The sequence below is a fragment of the Molothrus ater genome, chromosome 27 (genome assembly GCF_012460135.2).
Source record: "Molothrus ater isolate BHLD 08-10-18 breed brown headed cowbird chromosome 27, BPBGC_Mater_1.1, whole genome shotgun sequence".
Lineage (NCBI taxonomy): Eukaryota > Metazoa > Chordata > Aves > Passeriformes > Icteridae > Molothrus > Molothrus ater.
The window spans coordinates 4,458,199-4,471,873 of record NC_050504.2 but is presented as its reverse complement, the minus strand read 5'-3'; the positions used below and the strand labels follow the sequence as shown (position 1 = coordinate 4,471,873).

The following is a 13,675-nucleotide window of genomic DNA, read 5'->3' as shown; positions in this document are numbered from 1 at the left end:
TCCACAAGCAAGCAGGGAACCTTTCAAATTTAAATTTATATGTGTTATTTCAATAAGGAATTATTGATCTCTGGCCCGTTTCCATACAGTTTGTCAAAATGCAATATTCAGCTGGAGATTTCAAATAGAATCCCTTTGTCCCCGGGCAGAAAAGAATCCTTTTTTGAATAAATGTCTTTCACATAGCAGGATACAAATGCCCTGTGCACCTTGGCTTAAAAAATACCACCTGCTCTGGCACAGATGAGATACTGCCACAAAGAGCTGGATTGTGAGCACCAATTAACAAACTTGTCACGAGGCAGAAAAAACAGGATACAACAAGGTCTCCCCCGAGCCTACTCTTCTCCAGGCTAAACAATCCAAGATCCTCTTCACACATGAACTATTAAAATATCTGGTTATACTTTCTGACCTCAGTTGGAAGATTGGTGTTCTTTCCCATGCAATTCCTGCTAGTTAACTTTCAGAGAAAAAAAAATCTTTTGCAATGAAAAAACTTTCAGGTTTTTTATATTTCTTTTGCTACAGCAGCACACTACAAATGATCAAGGGACTGTTTGGACTTCCAAGTCACTGAGTGGACCATGGAAACTCAAGACCTGTTCTTGACCAACTCAGTGAGACCCTGAATTATCTCACAGGAGTTTGTGGGGAAAGGGAGGGAGAGGGGCTTTGTGTAGGGGCCACAGAGAGCAGCTGGGGCTGCCCCTGGATCCCTGGCAGTGCCCAAGGCCAGGCTGGAGGGGCTTTGGAGTGACCTGGGACAGTGGGAGGTGGCCCTGCCCATGGCAGGGGTGGCACTGGGTCTTTGAGGTCCCTTCCATCCCGAACCATTGTGGGATTCTCTGGCTCTGGGATGAACCTGTGCTTTGGAGAGAAGGTTTGGTTTCCCAGTCATCCATCCACACAGCCTCCTCAGCCCTGGGTGTCCTTTCAAGAGATGCAGCTTTTGTTTTAAATACCCCTTGTGTTCCTCAGCCCTTCCCATGAAGGGTTATCTTGCTACCAGACCTACAACATTCAGCTGTTTGGAAATAATTGTCCTTGTTAAAAAGCTGCCCACAATAACATTTTCTACATATTCCTAGGAAACCCATACATGAAATCACAGTAGTCTGGCACCACACAAATGCCATGTGGCTCTCAGTCCCTTATAAAGGCTCCCATTCTACACTCAATGCTTTCAAAAGCAGAGCTGTTCTCAGGTGCCACAAATTTTATTAGTTTAAAAACTCTGTGCACTCCTCTAACACAAAATCCTGGACTGCAGGGTTTAAGGAGCCCATTCCTGCCTGACCACCTTAAATATTTGTGGTTAGATCTGGCAGCTCCTGTGAAACCAAGCACACACACTGACATTCTGGTGCAAGCTCCCTGTCTGGAACTGCACACTGTGCTGGGAGCAGGGAATTCAGGCGAGCACAACTGCATAATTAGACTGACACACAATCAACCTTTTCATTTTAGGGAAAAAAAAAAACAAACCAAAAACAACAGGAGAAAACCCTTCTGCCCCCTGGAATGCACCCAGCAGACAGGCAGGATGATAAGCCTGTGGTGACAGGAGAGCTGCCCTGTCCTGACACAGTGTGACAAGGAACGGTGACATGTCCCACTGCGGCTCTGTTGTTGTCCCCACAAAGCCCCTGACACAGAAGAGTGCTGAGCAGACCTGGCTGACAAAGGAGGGAGCAAATCCCAGTGATGATCACCTGTAAAATTTCTCCCACAGCACAAGAAGTCACTGACAGAATTATTCACATAGGATTTCAGTGAAAGAAACAGTTCAAGTTTTGAGGAAGAGTAGAAAATTATTCTCCACAGCCTGCTTTGCCAACAAAGAACACTTCTGCTTTCCTAACAGAAATCCCAAAATCTGACAAAGGAGGAGCTTCAACAACCTGGCCAATAACCTCTGTCAGAACAGGCTGTGAGGATCACTACACACAACTTCTCCTCCTGTGCCATTCACATTAAATTTGCATTTTATCATGAAATTGTGAACTACTTCATGATGGAAGTACTGCCTGGCCTGGGAGAAACCATCTCACAAGATGGCTGTGAAGATGGCACATACATTCATGCTTACAACCCAATCAGTATCTTCTGAAATACAGACACTATAGCCCAGCATGAAGATCATGTTTTCCCTCAGTGAGAGCAGAGCCAGAGACCACAGACAAGCCTGGAGCCCTCCTGAGTGTTCACACAGCCACGAGTCATTAAAATGTTTCAAGAGTTCCTCTTGAATTGATGGCAAATAAGAGGCTTTTTGGGACCTACTTTGAAATATTTCAGCAATTTTATCCATTGTAAACAATGCTGTAAAAACTGAAACTGCTATTTCAGTTATTTCTGTTTTTTTTTTTTTCCTTGTAAAAGAATGTCTCTCAAAACCAAATATCAGAGGAAATAACAAAGAAGTTTTTACACCAATGAAAAAAAAAATCTTCCCTTGCTGTATCTATTGCTCAATCACAGCAGGGCAGTGATAGTGACAGGGCATCAGGAAGTGAGAAATTAGAAAAGAATGATGCTGATTTGATCAGCTTCATTTGGTTTCAGTTAAATGAAACAAAATAGGAACATATCTGAAATAAGACTTTCAGGCTGAATTTTTTTCAGGCTGGACAGCTTTTAAAAATGCTGCAGTTCTCTTACAAATAAATGTTATGGAAATAAATCAGTGTTTTATGACACACTGATCTCTAAAAATAACCAAGTTGTGTGTGAGCTGTTTGCTATTGCCTTCACTGTGTGATTTCCATTCAGGAAAAAGGAAAGCAAAGCCAACCAAATATTGAAGCTAAATTACTGATGACTAAATTACCCTCCCAAGCAAAGAATCAAAGCAGTGAAGGCCAACTTACCGTCTCTCCCCATTATGTTCAAACTTTATCCTGACATCATTCTGCAGGAGAAAGAACAAAAGGTGAGCTCACAATCAAACTCTGGCACACACAACAGCACACAAATGCACCACATTATGATTTTAGTATTTTAACTTTCTCCATGGAAGCTGAAGCAGGCTGTGGAAACAAGTGGCTGATACGTGAACACAGCACGTGAGGAATGGAGAAACTGCTGAAGGAGAAAGAGAAGGAAAGGGGTAAAAACTGAGCTGCAATTTTGGTAAACTGACACTTAAACAGAGGACATTGAAATAAACTTAAAAAAATTAATCTATCTTTAACACTGCATGGAAAAAATTTGAAATTCAGTCCTAATTGCTTATTAACCTGAAGGCAATTTTCTTTAAGCATGCTCAAAGCATGCATGGCAGGAAACAGAGAGGGAATGTGCTACATTTTTTATTCCTGGTCCTGTTTTTGAATTTTTATTCCAATTTATTATCCTTTATTCTTAAGACATGGACTAAATCTCTGCTTTTGCAAAAATGCAGCCCCTGAAACTCAGAGGTACAAACAGGTTGATTCTGTATCACCTTTTAAAGTTCTAAGGTTTCAGCAAAGGGGTCATCACCAGCACCTGACAGTTAAAAGCACTGAGTGTGCAACCTGTGCAGCCACTGTAAACTCAGAAGATGCTGGGTGGCATGCAAGAGTCAACAAGCTGAACTTTCAACTCTGGACATTGGAAGTTCAAATCCCAATTTAGGTCAGAAAGATAAAAATAAAAGGGAAAAAATCTACCCTGATAAGGCTCCATCATTTCGGCCGCACGATTTATGTGATTGGAATAGATTAAGCCATCTGTGAAAGCCTCAGACAATAGGCAATCATACATCTAGGAACTTCAAAAAAAAACGTGGCCAGGAAATGCTCTTTAGCTGGAGGAAGTTTCTGGCAGGCCCAGTGGTGAAGAATGCAGTTCAAAAGGACCCATGGAGTCCCTGGGAGCACACGGAATTCCTGCAGTGCTGCTGGACCAGGGGAAAATGAACTTCCCAACCCCAGCCACGAGCAGCCGCAGGTGGGGCGCTCACATGTCGCTTTAAAGAGGGGTTTTTCAGATGTGGGAATAGAAAGAACTTAGTCTAGAATTATACAAAATGAAAAAAAAAAATAAAAATACAGAATTCATCTGAATTGATCAGTAAAGGAACAATGCAGCAAACAGCACGGGAATTACATGAAGTCACTGCACACAACTTGAAGACATATTCCTAATTTATAATTGCTAATATGGAAATGAAGTCAGTTTTCTTACCGGAATTTTTTTTTCTTCCGCTGCAGAGGCACACTGGTTCATTATTGCAGGGCTGCCCAAGAGGGGGGGACTGCTGGCATTGTGTTTTTTCTTTAAAAAAGAATAAAATCACTTTAAAAATGGAAATATGACTGTGAAATCAGAAAGCCACCTGCTAAGGTTTTTAGCTGGGCAGACCAAACCCCATAAAAAATACATATGGGGAGAATGCAGTATACACACATGTATAATGTAATATATATTAAATATTTTATTAAACTACATAGATGTATAGCATATATAATATATACAGTTTGATGTTAATATCAAATATTGATATTAATAATAACATCACTAATATAATATTTATATCATTAACATATTAATATATACAGATATTATATTCATTAATCTTATATAAAATATAAAAAATATAAAAAGCTACCATATTTGCCACAGCCTGAGCAGGATCAAGGAGCTACTTCCCATCTGATGCTTTGGCTGTTGGAAGCACAGGACAGAGCCAAGGATCTGAGCCAGTCAGATGCTCTGTCCACCTGCTGTGTCCCTTCTGTCCCCAGGTCACCAGCTCAGGCACGCACACACCGTTTTACCTGTCTGCTGGAGTGAGCAGCGTCCTTATTCTTCATGGTGTCATACCCAGGGAGGCGGTGGCGCCTGCCCATCTGGAGTGCCACCAGGTCCTTCATGATGGACTTCAAGGCCTCTTGTTCATCTGTGATGCACACAGAAGAATTGCAGGAGTGAGTTGTCTGGGTGAGCACCAACCATGACATTTCTGCAGCTCTGACACTTCTACACCGGTTTTCTGCTGGCTCATAGAACAGCAATCCTTTTCAGGATCTTTGCAAATACACTGGGATTTAATGTAGTCATAAAAAAGCCCCAACTTAACTGAATGTGACATAATAAACTGACAGATAAATGTTAAGTCATCATGTCGAATATCACAGAAGGATCTGGCCAGAGTACAGATGAGAATGAATATCCCCAGCCCCTAATTCTGTTCAAAAGTCTTCACAACCAGCAGTAAAACCTGGACAGATTTGCTAGACCATCACAGGTCATTTAGGAAGGGCAAGCTGACGTGCTTCTGCCAAGGAAAACCTGGGAAAAGTCTGTTCCTTCCCATTTGATGTCCTGTTAACTCTGAATTCTTGCCTGCTAGTGGAACAAACCACGGCCAGTAGAAAGAGAAATGAAAATCTGGACAAGGATTCATCTGGAGTATCTGTGAACACAAACCCATTTGCACTGATTGCCCCAACACGTTCCTCTCTTCCCTCAGAACAAGCTGATGGAATAAAATTCAAACCATTTTATGGGATTTCAAGATCTGCTGAGCAGGTTCAAGCTGTCCAGCACTAGGAACACTGTCTGCTGGCAAAGTGCAATGCAGCAGGTTCACTTCAAAGCTTCTTGCCTTGCAGCAATATAAAAACACACATGGATTTTTTTTCTTGTATGTTCCACTGACTAAGAATTACTTTCTGAAGATTCCTGATGTAACCAATTTAAAATATTCTTTCCCACTGCCTGTTTGTTTTGAGAAGTGGTACTCAGCAGAACCTTGTGCTTAGAGAAAAAAAACAAAGATGTACAAAGAGAGCAATGCACAGTGGCTGTGATGGATGGTAGATGGAGCTGTGGAAATTAATCCTTTCCTTGAGCAAGGATAAGGACTTGAAATTCCTCGATACTGCAGAAGGTAAAGGAAGCTGCCAAGCGCAGCTCTGTCCAAAGTGGGGCTGCACTGGGCACTGGCTGCCCTGTGCCCCAGCTGACAGAGCAGCACCTCAGGCTGTCACTGCTCCTGGCACAGCCCTGCCCTCTGCACTGCCTGCCAAAAGGTTTTAGGGATCAGGTGTTGTTTCCTTGGCAAATAATACACTCAGTTAAATCCTTCCTGATGTTAAGGCATCACTTGGGCATGGAATTTGAAGCAACGATTTGGTCAGCTCTGGACATGCCAAGGAGAATCTGGCTTTTCTAAAAGAGTTTGAGAGGACCTGAAAACCCTAAATTTGAAAGAAAAGCTTTTTTTTTTGATAATTGGGATTTTTGGAAGTGATGTGAGCCAGATGAGGTTATCACAGTTCCTCCTTTCTTCCCTCACTCTGCCACTTTGAGAAGTTTCAACTGAAATGAGCATTTCTGAAGCTGATTTGTAAATAACTGAAATTTAATTTTAAGAATCCACCATGGCTACACACTCTCCCCTGATTCATGGCACTGGTTTGATAGGTAATCACTTGCATTTGGAAGAGCTGTCCTGGAACAGCTGCTGAACATCAAAGGATGGACTGGCTCACACTGGCACTTCTCTGGAAAAGGGACTCACTGGGACAATTTGTTTCTGCAATTTCGTGTCGTGCATTTGCTCACGAGTCTCTCCAAAGCAGTCAGCTTATGTTTTATGCAAAGACTGGCTTCATAATTAATCAATGCCTGGATAATAAACTAGATTTTCGCAATGCTGAAAGATGACAGATGTGGGACACATACAGCTTGTAAAGCACGCAGGGAGCAGATCCTGCTGAAAGTTAAAAGCAGAATGAGAAAAATACACTTCTTTGTAAGGAGGGAACAGCTGAAGTCCCAGTCAGAACAGAAGTCACACTAGGATTATCTCTGCTAAACCAAACAGTTTCTGCCCAGCTCTGTTTTAGCTTTCACAGGATCCCAGAATGGTTTGGGTTGGAGGGACCTCAGAGCCCACCCAGTGCCACCCCTGCCAAGGCAGGGACACCTCCCACTGTCCCAGGCTGCTCCCAGCCCTGTCCAGCCTGGCCTTGGGCACTGCCAGGGATCCAGGGGCCTCCTCACCCTCCCAGGGAGGAATTTCTTCCCAACATCCCAACCATCCCTGCCCTCTGGCAGTGCGAAGCCATTCCCTGTGTCCTGTCCACTTGTAAAGTCTCTCTCCATCTCTCTTGCAGGCTCTCTTCAGGCACTGGAAGGTCAGTCCTAACCTGGTCCTGAGAGCACCCAACATCTGAGATACATCCACTGTGACTCCACAATGTTACACCAGAAACATCAAGCCTAGACCAGGTTATGAAATAAAAGGAAAAGAAATCTCCCAATGCATCTGCAGAAGGTGTTAATTACAGAAAAAAAAAATCTTAAAAAAGGAATGCAGAGCAGAGAACATAAAAAAATCCAAATCAAAACCCAGCAAATCTCTGCTGTCCAAGACAAGCCAAATGAGACAATAACCACATTGTGGCAGTGGAGAAGGGAGAGCACTCCTTGACATTCCAACTGCATGTAAAAGAAGCAAGTGGTGTAAGTAACACAACCTAAGCAAGAGGCTGCTTTTTGAGAAGCACATCAGCCAAAGGAAATAAGTGCTGGGATCTATCTCAGCACTAAGTAACCCCTTGTGGGATGAAAATGTGAAGAAACAGCTGTGAATGAAGCTAAAGTTCCAGGTAGGCAATGGCACAACTTTTTCCTTTTTTTTTTTTTTTTTTAAGTTTCCAACTTTACAGTTGAACATTTAACCTTTTGCCTTTACTGGAGTGTCTCCAATTTACTGGCACTCTTTCATTTTGATGGTGCTAAGAACAGCCTTGGAGTCACCTGGCAGACAAAGGCTGAAACCGTGCACAACAAAATGCCACAACCTATGGCCTGGAACATCCCTGAGGTTCCTACCACCCAAAACACTCAGGGAAGAGCTGGGACACAAGTTTTCCACTACAGTGCAGTTTGGGTTTGGCCAGATACCAGGAGGATGAAGAGCTTGTCTTGGCAGAGTTCCTCTGGGCAAGCAGCAAACGAGCTAAGAAAGCAGTTTATAACTGAGGGCTGATGACAAGAAATCAAGTCCATCAAAGAATAGGTCTGAGAGTAAGAATTCTCCTCTAAACATCACTGGAAAACAAAGATCAGTGGCTGAAGGGTTGGCTACAGGTGTTCTACCCCAGGTCCCAGGCTGTGTGGAGTCAGCAGTCACTCCCTTGTGGCACAGAGGACACATCCAGCCAACTGTGTGTGCTCTCTGTTACAGACTGCAGCTATGAAGTGAATTTATTTATTACTGAGGCAACTTGTGAATTGACAGCACAAACTCTGAAGGGCAGCATCTGGCAAACACTGGAGCTCAACGCTCTCAGGCACAGGGTGGGATTGCTGGGGTGTCCTGAGCTGGACTCCACCATCCCTGTGGGTCCCTCCCAGCTCAGGATATTCTACAAACCCCAGTCAGTGCCCTGCAAGCTCTGTATCTCACTCACTGCAGCCATTCTAACACCAAAATATTATTTATCTTCATAAAACGGGAACAGTTAATGTTCTGACAAAGAGGATGGAAGAACTTCAGCTGAGTTTGAATCTTATTGTACATTTTTTAGTGGTCTTACACTGAGCTATTGGTTCCCTACTACTAAACCACACATCCTGTAATTCACCCCTGTGTTGATGAGGTAGGACATGACAGAGTATTTATCTCTTAAAAGGATAAAATAAAGTCAAATACTGATCTGAGCTTGCACAGGGGAAAAGTGTATCTGGTGAGGACAGCACTGTGATGGATTTAATGCTGAGAAGCCTGAATACTTCTTTAGCTCCATCCCAACAGAGGATTTCCATAGACTGACTTGGAGAAGCACGTGGAGCAGCTTTACATTAACTGCACAATGCAGAAGCTGCTACAAATGAAAATGAAGCAATTTTTGGAGCACTGAGGGACCCTGTTTTGCCTGGTCTCCAGTAGGTCTGGGAAACACAGTTCTGCTTTGTGCGGGAAAGATGTTGTCCAGGAAATGCTTTTCATGTTTTAAAAACTACACTCAAGGATTTTTATAACTTCGATAAAAGCAAACTGCTGCTCACAGAGAAAGCTGTTCCTCTCCACAAAGCATTTACTTCAACCAATCCCTGGTTTGTTACACAGGTCTGAACAAGTCGGAAATGGAAACAGTTTGGAAAAAGAACAAAAAAAAAAAATCACAACGTTAGAACAGCAGAAGTATCTGCATGTCTGTGGACACCCCTAGTCCAGGATCATGTTTTAGATGGTGTCATAGTGGGACACATGATCCCATATTGTGTAAAAGAGAAAGAGGTGAACACATCTGTGTGTTATCTACCCCCACAACAGCAAAGCTGGTTTGGGTGAGTGGCTAGCAGATCTGAGGGCAATGAGGAAATTTTACACAAATTGTGTCTATGTTAGAGGTCTCAAAACAGCAGAAAGAGTTGAAAGGAGTTTCGAGTCCTTGGCTGCGGGTGGCTTTGGTGGTACCAAAATGCTGCTGCGTGCAAGCTTTAGGAAATCACAAACGACCTGGTTTGTAGAGTGAGAGGAAAAATCAAAGAGCTCTAGAAGGCACATCACTGCAGGACACATTCAGGGTCCCCGTTCCCATTCACAAGTTAAGGACAGGGCTGGGATTTGGGATTGGGGCCGGTCCTGACCCGCAGGCTCAGCCCCGCTCCCTCCGCGCTGTCACCGGGTGCGTGTGAGCCAAGGGAAGGAAGTGACACAGGCAGGAAAAGCCAGCGCAGGGGAAGCTGCAGGCAGCAGGGCCTGCTCCCCAAAGCCAGCCCCGCTCCCCCTGCGCGCCTCGGGCTGCAGGGCCCCGTTCTCCAGCCTGCCAAGGAGGGCAATGACCCTCAGGGACTGCCCTGGATCCGCTCAGGTGAGCGCCGAGTTCTGCAAGCCCCGACACCAGCACTGCACGCATCCTTCAGGTGGGTCAAACACCCGGCCAAAGGAAGTCAGAGCGCCGTGTACAGCCCGGCACCCGTTACTGATCTCATTGTTTGGTCACAGTTGCTGAGTGAATTTAGGTTTTTCCCATTGCAAAGGGAAAAACCTGCTTGCAGCTGTGCCATGATGCACACAATGCTATGGTGGAGTGCTCCATGAAATTGTATTTTTTCATTCTGTGCTCACATGTTTACAAACACAGGTCCAATTGCCATTGGAAAACACTTTCGTGGAAATCCAAGCTCCGACTTCTAAACCATTTTAAGTTTATGAAGCACCCTGCTGCTCTAAACAGAGCGGATTACACTATTCCTCTTTGTAGCAGAGAAATCTAGCGATGGTTTTGCATGAATTTGTTGTATTTACCAATTTAAAACAGAGTAAAGAGATATTGAAGTAGTTGTAGAATAACATTTGCAATGCGTTTGAATTTAAAGTATAAAAGTTAATTATGTACACAGACTAAACGAAGGAGAGTCTTAGAAAACCAAATTTGGTTGTGGGGAAGAAACATTTAAGTTGTAGCCCATGAAGCCATGAAACTCCAGACTTAGAAAAGCAGGAATTTCCTTGCCAATATGCAAGTATGAGTAAGTTCTGGTTTAGAGCAATTAAAAGTTTAATTCTAGCACCTCTCTCTAAGCTGAAAACAGAATTAGGAAGCACAAGATCCCCTCCATAAGCAGTTCTTTATACAGGACATACAGTCCAAATCCAAATTATTTTGAATTAATCTAACCAATTCAGTCATGGCAGCTCTTCATAATAAAGTTTTCCTCTTGAAAAAGAGTCCTTCCAACTCCTTTACTTGTTTTTACATGTTGCTGTCTGCGCTGAGAATGGCAAATGAGAACTCGGAGGGAGCTCCATAAAGGAAAATCTATTTTGATGGACGCCCAAGCTGCACTTAATAATAGAAATTTCCCTGATAAAGCTTGAGCACAGCAATTCCCGTCTCAAGCAGAGCCAACTTCTGGAGGCTGGAGGAGCCCCCGGAGCTCAGCCCGGCCCGCTGCTCCCGCCGGCTGCGTCTGGCCAAGCTCGGTACCGGCCGGGGGCACCGCACGTTTCGGTAAACACCGATTTTCACCATTTTAACCAAATCCTTGAAAATCCACCGTTCCCCGCGGCGCTGCCGCTGCCGGGCCCGCCCGCGCCGGCCCTGGCGGGTCCGAGCGCCCCGGAGCGGGGCCCGGCCGAGCTCCCGCCGCCCCTTCCCGCCCGCAGCGGCCCCGGCCCGTGACGCGGCCCCGGCTCCCGGGGCTTCTCCGCCGCTCCTCACCCATGTCTGCGGGCGGCGGCCCCGCTCACGGCGGGCGCTGCGGGACGGCGCTGTCACCGCCGCGGCTCCATGGCGGCCGGGCCGAGGGGGAGGGCTCAGAGCCGCCGCCGCCGCCGCCACATTCCCAGGCCCCGCGCCGCCGCCTCCTCCCGGCGGCCGCGCTCCGGGAGCGGCGGGCGGGGGCGGGAGGGCGCAGGCGCTGCCGGTGCGTCCCGGTGCCCGCGGTCCGTGCGGGCCGGCCCCGCCGCCGCCGCCCGCAAAACAAACCGCTCGGCGGCCGCCGCGCACCCGCCGCCTCCTGCCAATCACAGCGGCACCCGCCGCCGCCCGCCAATCGGCGCCGCCGGGGCGCCCACCCGACGGCGCTGCTGGCCAATGGGCGCTCGAGGAGCCGCGCCGCCCGCCCCGCCTCCCCGCGGAGCCGGCTGTCAATCACGGGGGCCCATTGCGCCGCGGCGAAGCCACGCCCCCGTCAATCGGAGGCGGGGCATATCAGACCACGCCCCCTGATGCTGTCAATCAGAGTGACGGACAGCGGGGCCGGATCCAGAAAAGATAATAGAAAAGGAAAAATCGAATTTTGTCCGTCTGCCCGTGCTGTACCTGCAGTAAAGCACCTCTGGGAATCCAGCCACAGGGTTAATGAGAAGAAATGCTCCCTTCAAATGAACTAATGAATTATAATTAAAAAATCCTGCTCTATTGGGTCTGATGCAACTGCTGGGTAACTCCGTTCACACACCACCGTGTGCTTCTGTCATCATCCAGTCCAACCCAGAAATTCCACTCTGAATCAGGAATGCTTTGGGTTGGAAGGGACCTTAAAGACCAGCTCATTCTCCCCCCTGTGTTTAAATCAGATTATACGTTTTAAAACAAACCCCAGCCTGCTCTTTCCCAGTGTGTGTCCATTGCACCTGCAGGATGGTATTTCCATGCTGTCCTTTCCACCAAAGGAACAGGAGAAGGGGTTTGTTCTTTTGAAAAGGAGCCCAGCCCTGACTCCGTGTGGTGGCCAGGGCTGCCCTGCTGCTGGGAACCCCACCTGGAGCAGATGTTCCAGCTGCTGCTTCTCAGCCTGCCAAGTGTCTGGAAGTGGCTTTGCTCCCAAACAGCAATGTCAAAGGGGTTAGGGAACCTGGATAAGGCACATGGACAAGAAAACTAGACTGGAAAGGGAAATTGCTCAAAAGTGTGAACAAGAGCAGGAATCTGAACCTACCCATCAGGAGGGATTTGGGACTTAGTCAAAACATGACAACATTATCTGCAACATAATTTTTTTTTTTTTTTTTTTTTTAACTGTCAAGGTAATAAAAAGCTCTTGGAGTGTCATACCAGGTAGACACAGAAATAGGAAAAGGGATCCACAGACCCAGCCACTTTCCCTTCTTAATACAAGTCTTGTATTTGTGGTATCATGTGGGTAGTTTTTTGTCCCTGATCCAATTTGAACTCCTCTCTCATTTGACAGCACCATTATTGATCTTGGAACCACTTTTTGACATGCTTTTTCACAGCTTCATGATGGCTTATCACTACCCTTTACCAACCACTACATCTCAGTTTCCTGTCCTCACTAATTTCCAATAAAATACTCCACAGATTTCTCCTTGTCCATAAATTCACATCCTTGCACTCTCTGCTGCTACATTTAATCTCATCTCTATTTCTCACACTTCACTCATCCAATCTCCAAGACACTCCAGTTCCCTCATATTATTGAAGCCTCCCACTTTTGTTCATCACCAAATTTAATTTTAATGCTGACTCTTTGTGCCAGGATCATTATAAAAAAGCTTTTATAAGAGAGGGAAGATCCCACCCCATGCCCTGGGAGGCAGAAATTCAGTATCAGTTCCCCACTGCACCAGCCCTGATTTCAAACCACTCCATCATCACCTCACCGTTTGCTATCTTTGCCTATCTTGTCCTGCTAAACGAGGACGATTCCATGTCCCTTTGTGCAGAAACTTGCTTTACTGAGTCCAACAGATATTAGACCAGCGAGTGGCAGCTTGTGACAGGAGGCAGCAGCTCCTGGCAGATGGCAGGGACACCCACCCTGGTGGAACTCACTCGGGTTCCCATCTCCCACTGCCCAGGGTGTCTGGATTTCACTGAAGCTTCCCCGCACCTTCTACCAAATTGAAAATAGAATGATTTGTCCTTAACAGCTCATCACTTCACCCACCTGTCAAACCTAATGTGTAAACCAACAGATTTGTCTCTTGGTTTGTGGTTTCCCCATTTTACAGACATTCTAGCATCACTATCTACATGCAAGTGCCATCAGGACGTTTTTGTACCACTACAGACCCTCACACCTTTTTTTCCCCCTCCCCGACAAGCTGGTAAATCATTCCTGAACTGCAATCCAACTTTCTACCAAAATAAGCGTCCCTTTTTTGTGTAATTTGAGAAAAAGGGAATAATTCCTTTCTGACTTTTACTGTGTACTTAATGCTATGCTGGAATCACAGAACCCCAGAAGGGTTTGG

General features: G+C 45.8%; 1 protein-coding gene across 1 annotated transcript in view; it reads right to left on the bottom strand.

Annotated features, from left to right (window-relative positions):
• The window catches only part of MAP3K3 (mitogen-activated protein kinase kinase kinase 3), a 32,915-nt gene extending 21,548 nt beyond the window's left edge, over nt 1-11,367 (bottom strand). Inside the window, exons 1-4 of the mRNA XM_036399024.2 lie at nt 11,175-11,367; nt 4,767-4,888; nt 4,174-4,263; nt 2,874-2,914 (exon numbers count right to left, since the gene is read on the bottom strand). Coding sequence (XP_036254917.1) covers nt 2,874-2,914; nt 4,174-4,263; nt 4,767-4,888; nt 11,175-11,178 — 257 coding nt within the window. The 5' untranslated portion in view covers nt 11,179-11,367. The remainder of the gene's footprint in view (nt 1-2,873; nt 2,915-4,173; nt 4,264-4,766; nt 4,889-11,174) is intronic.
• Nucleotides 11,368-13,675: the final 2,308 nt, after the last annotated feature.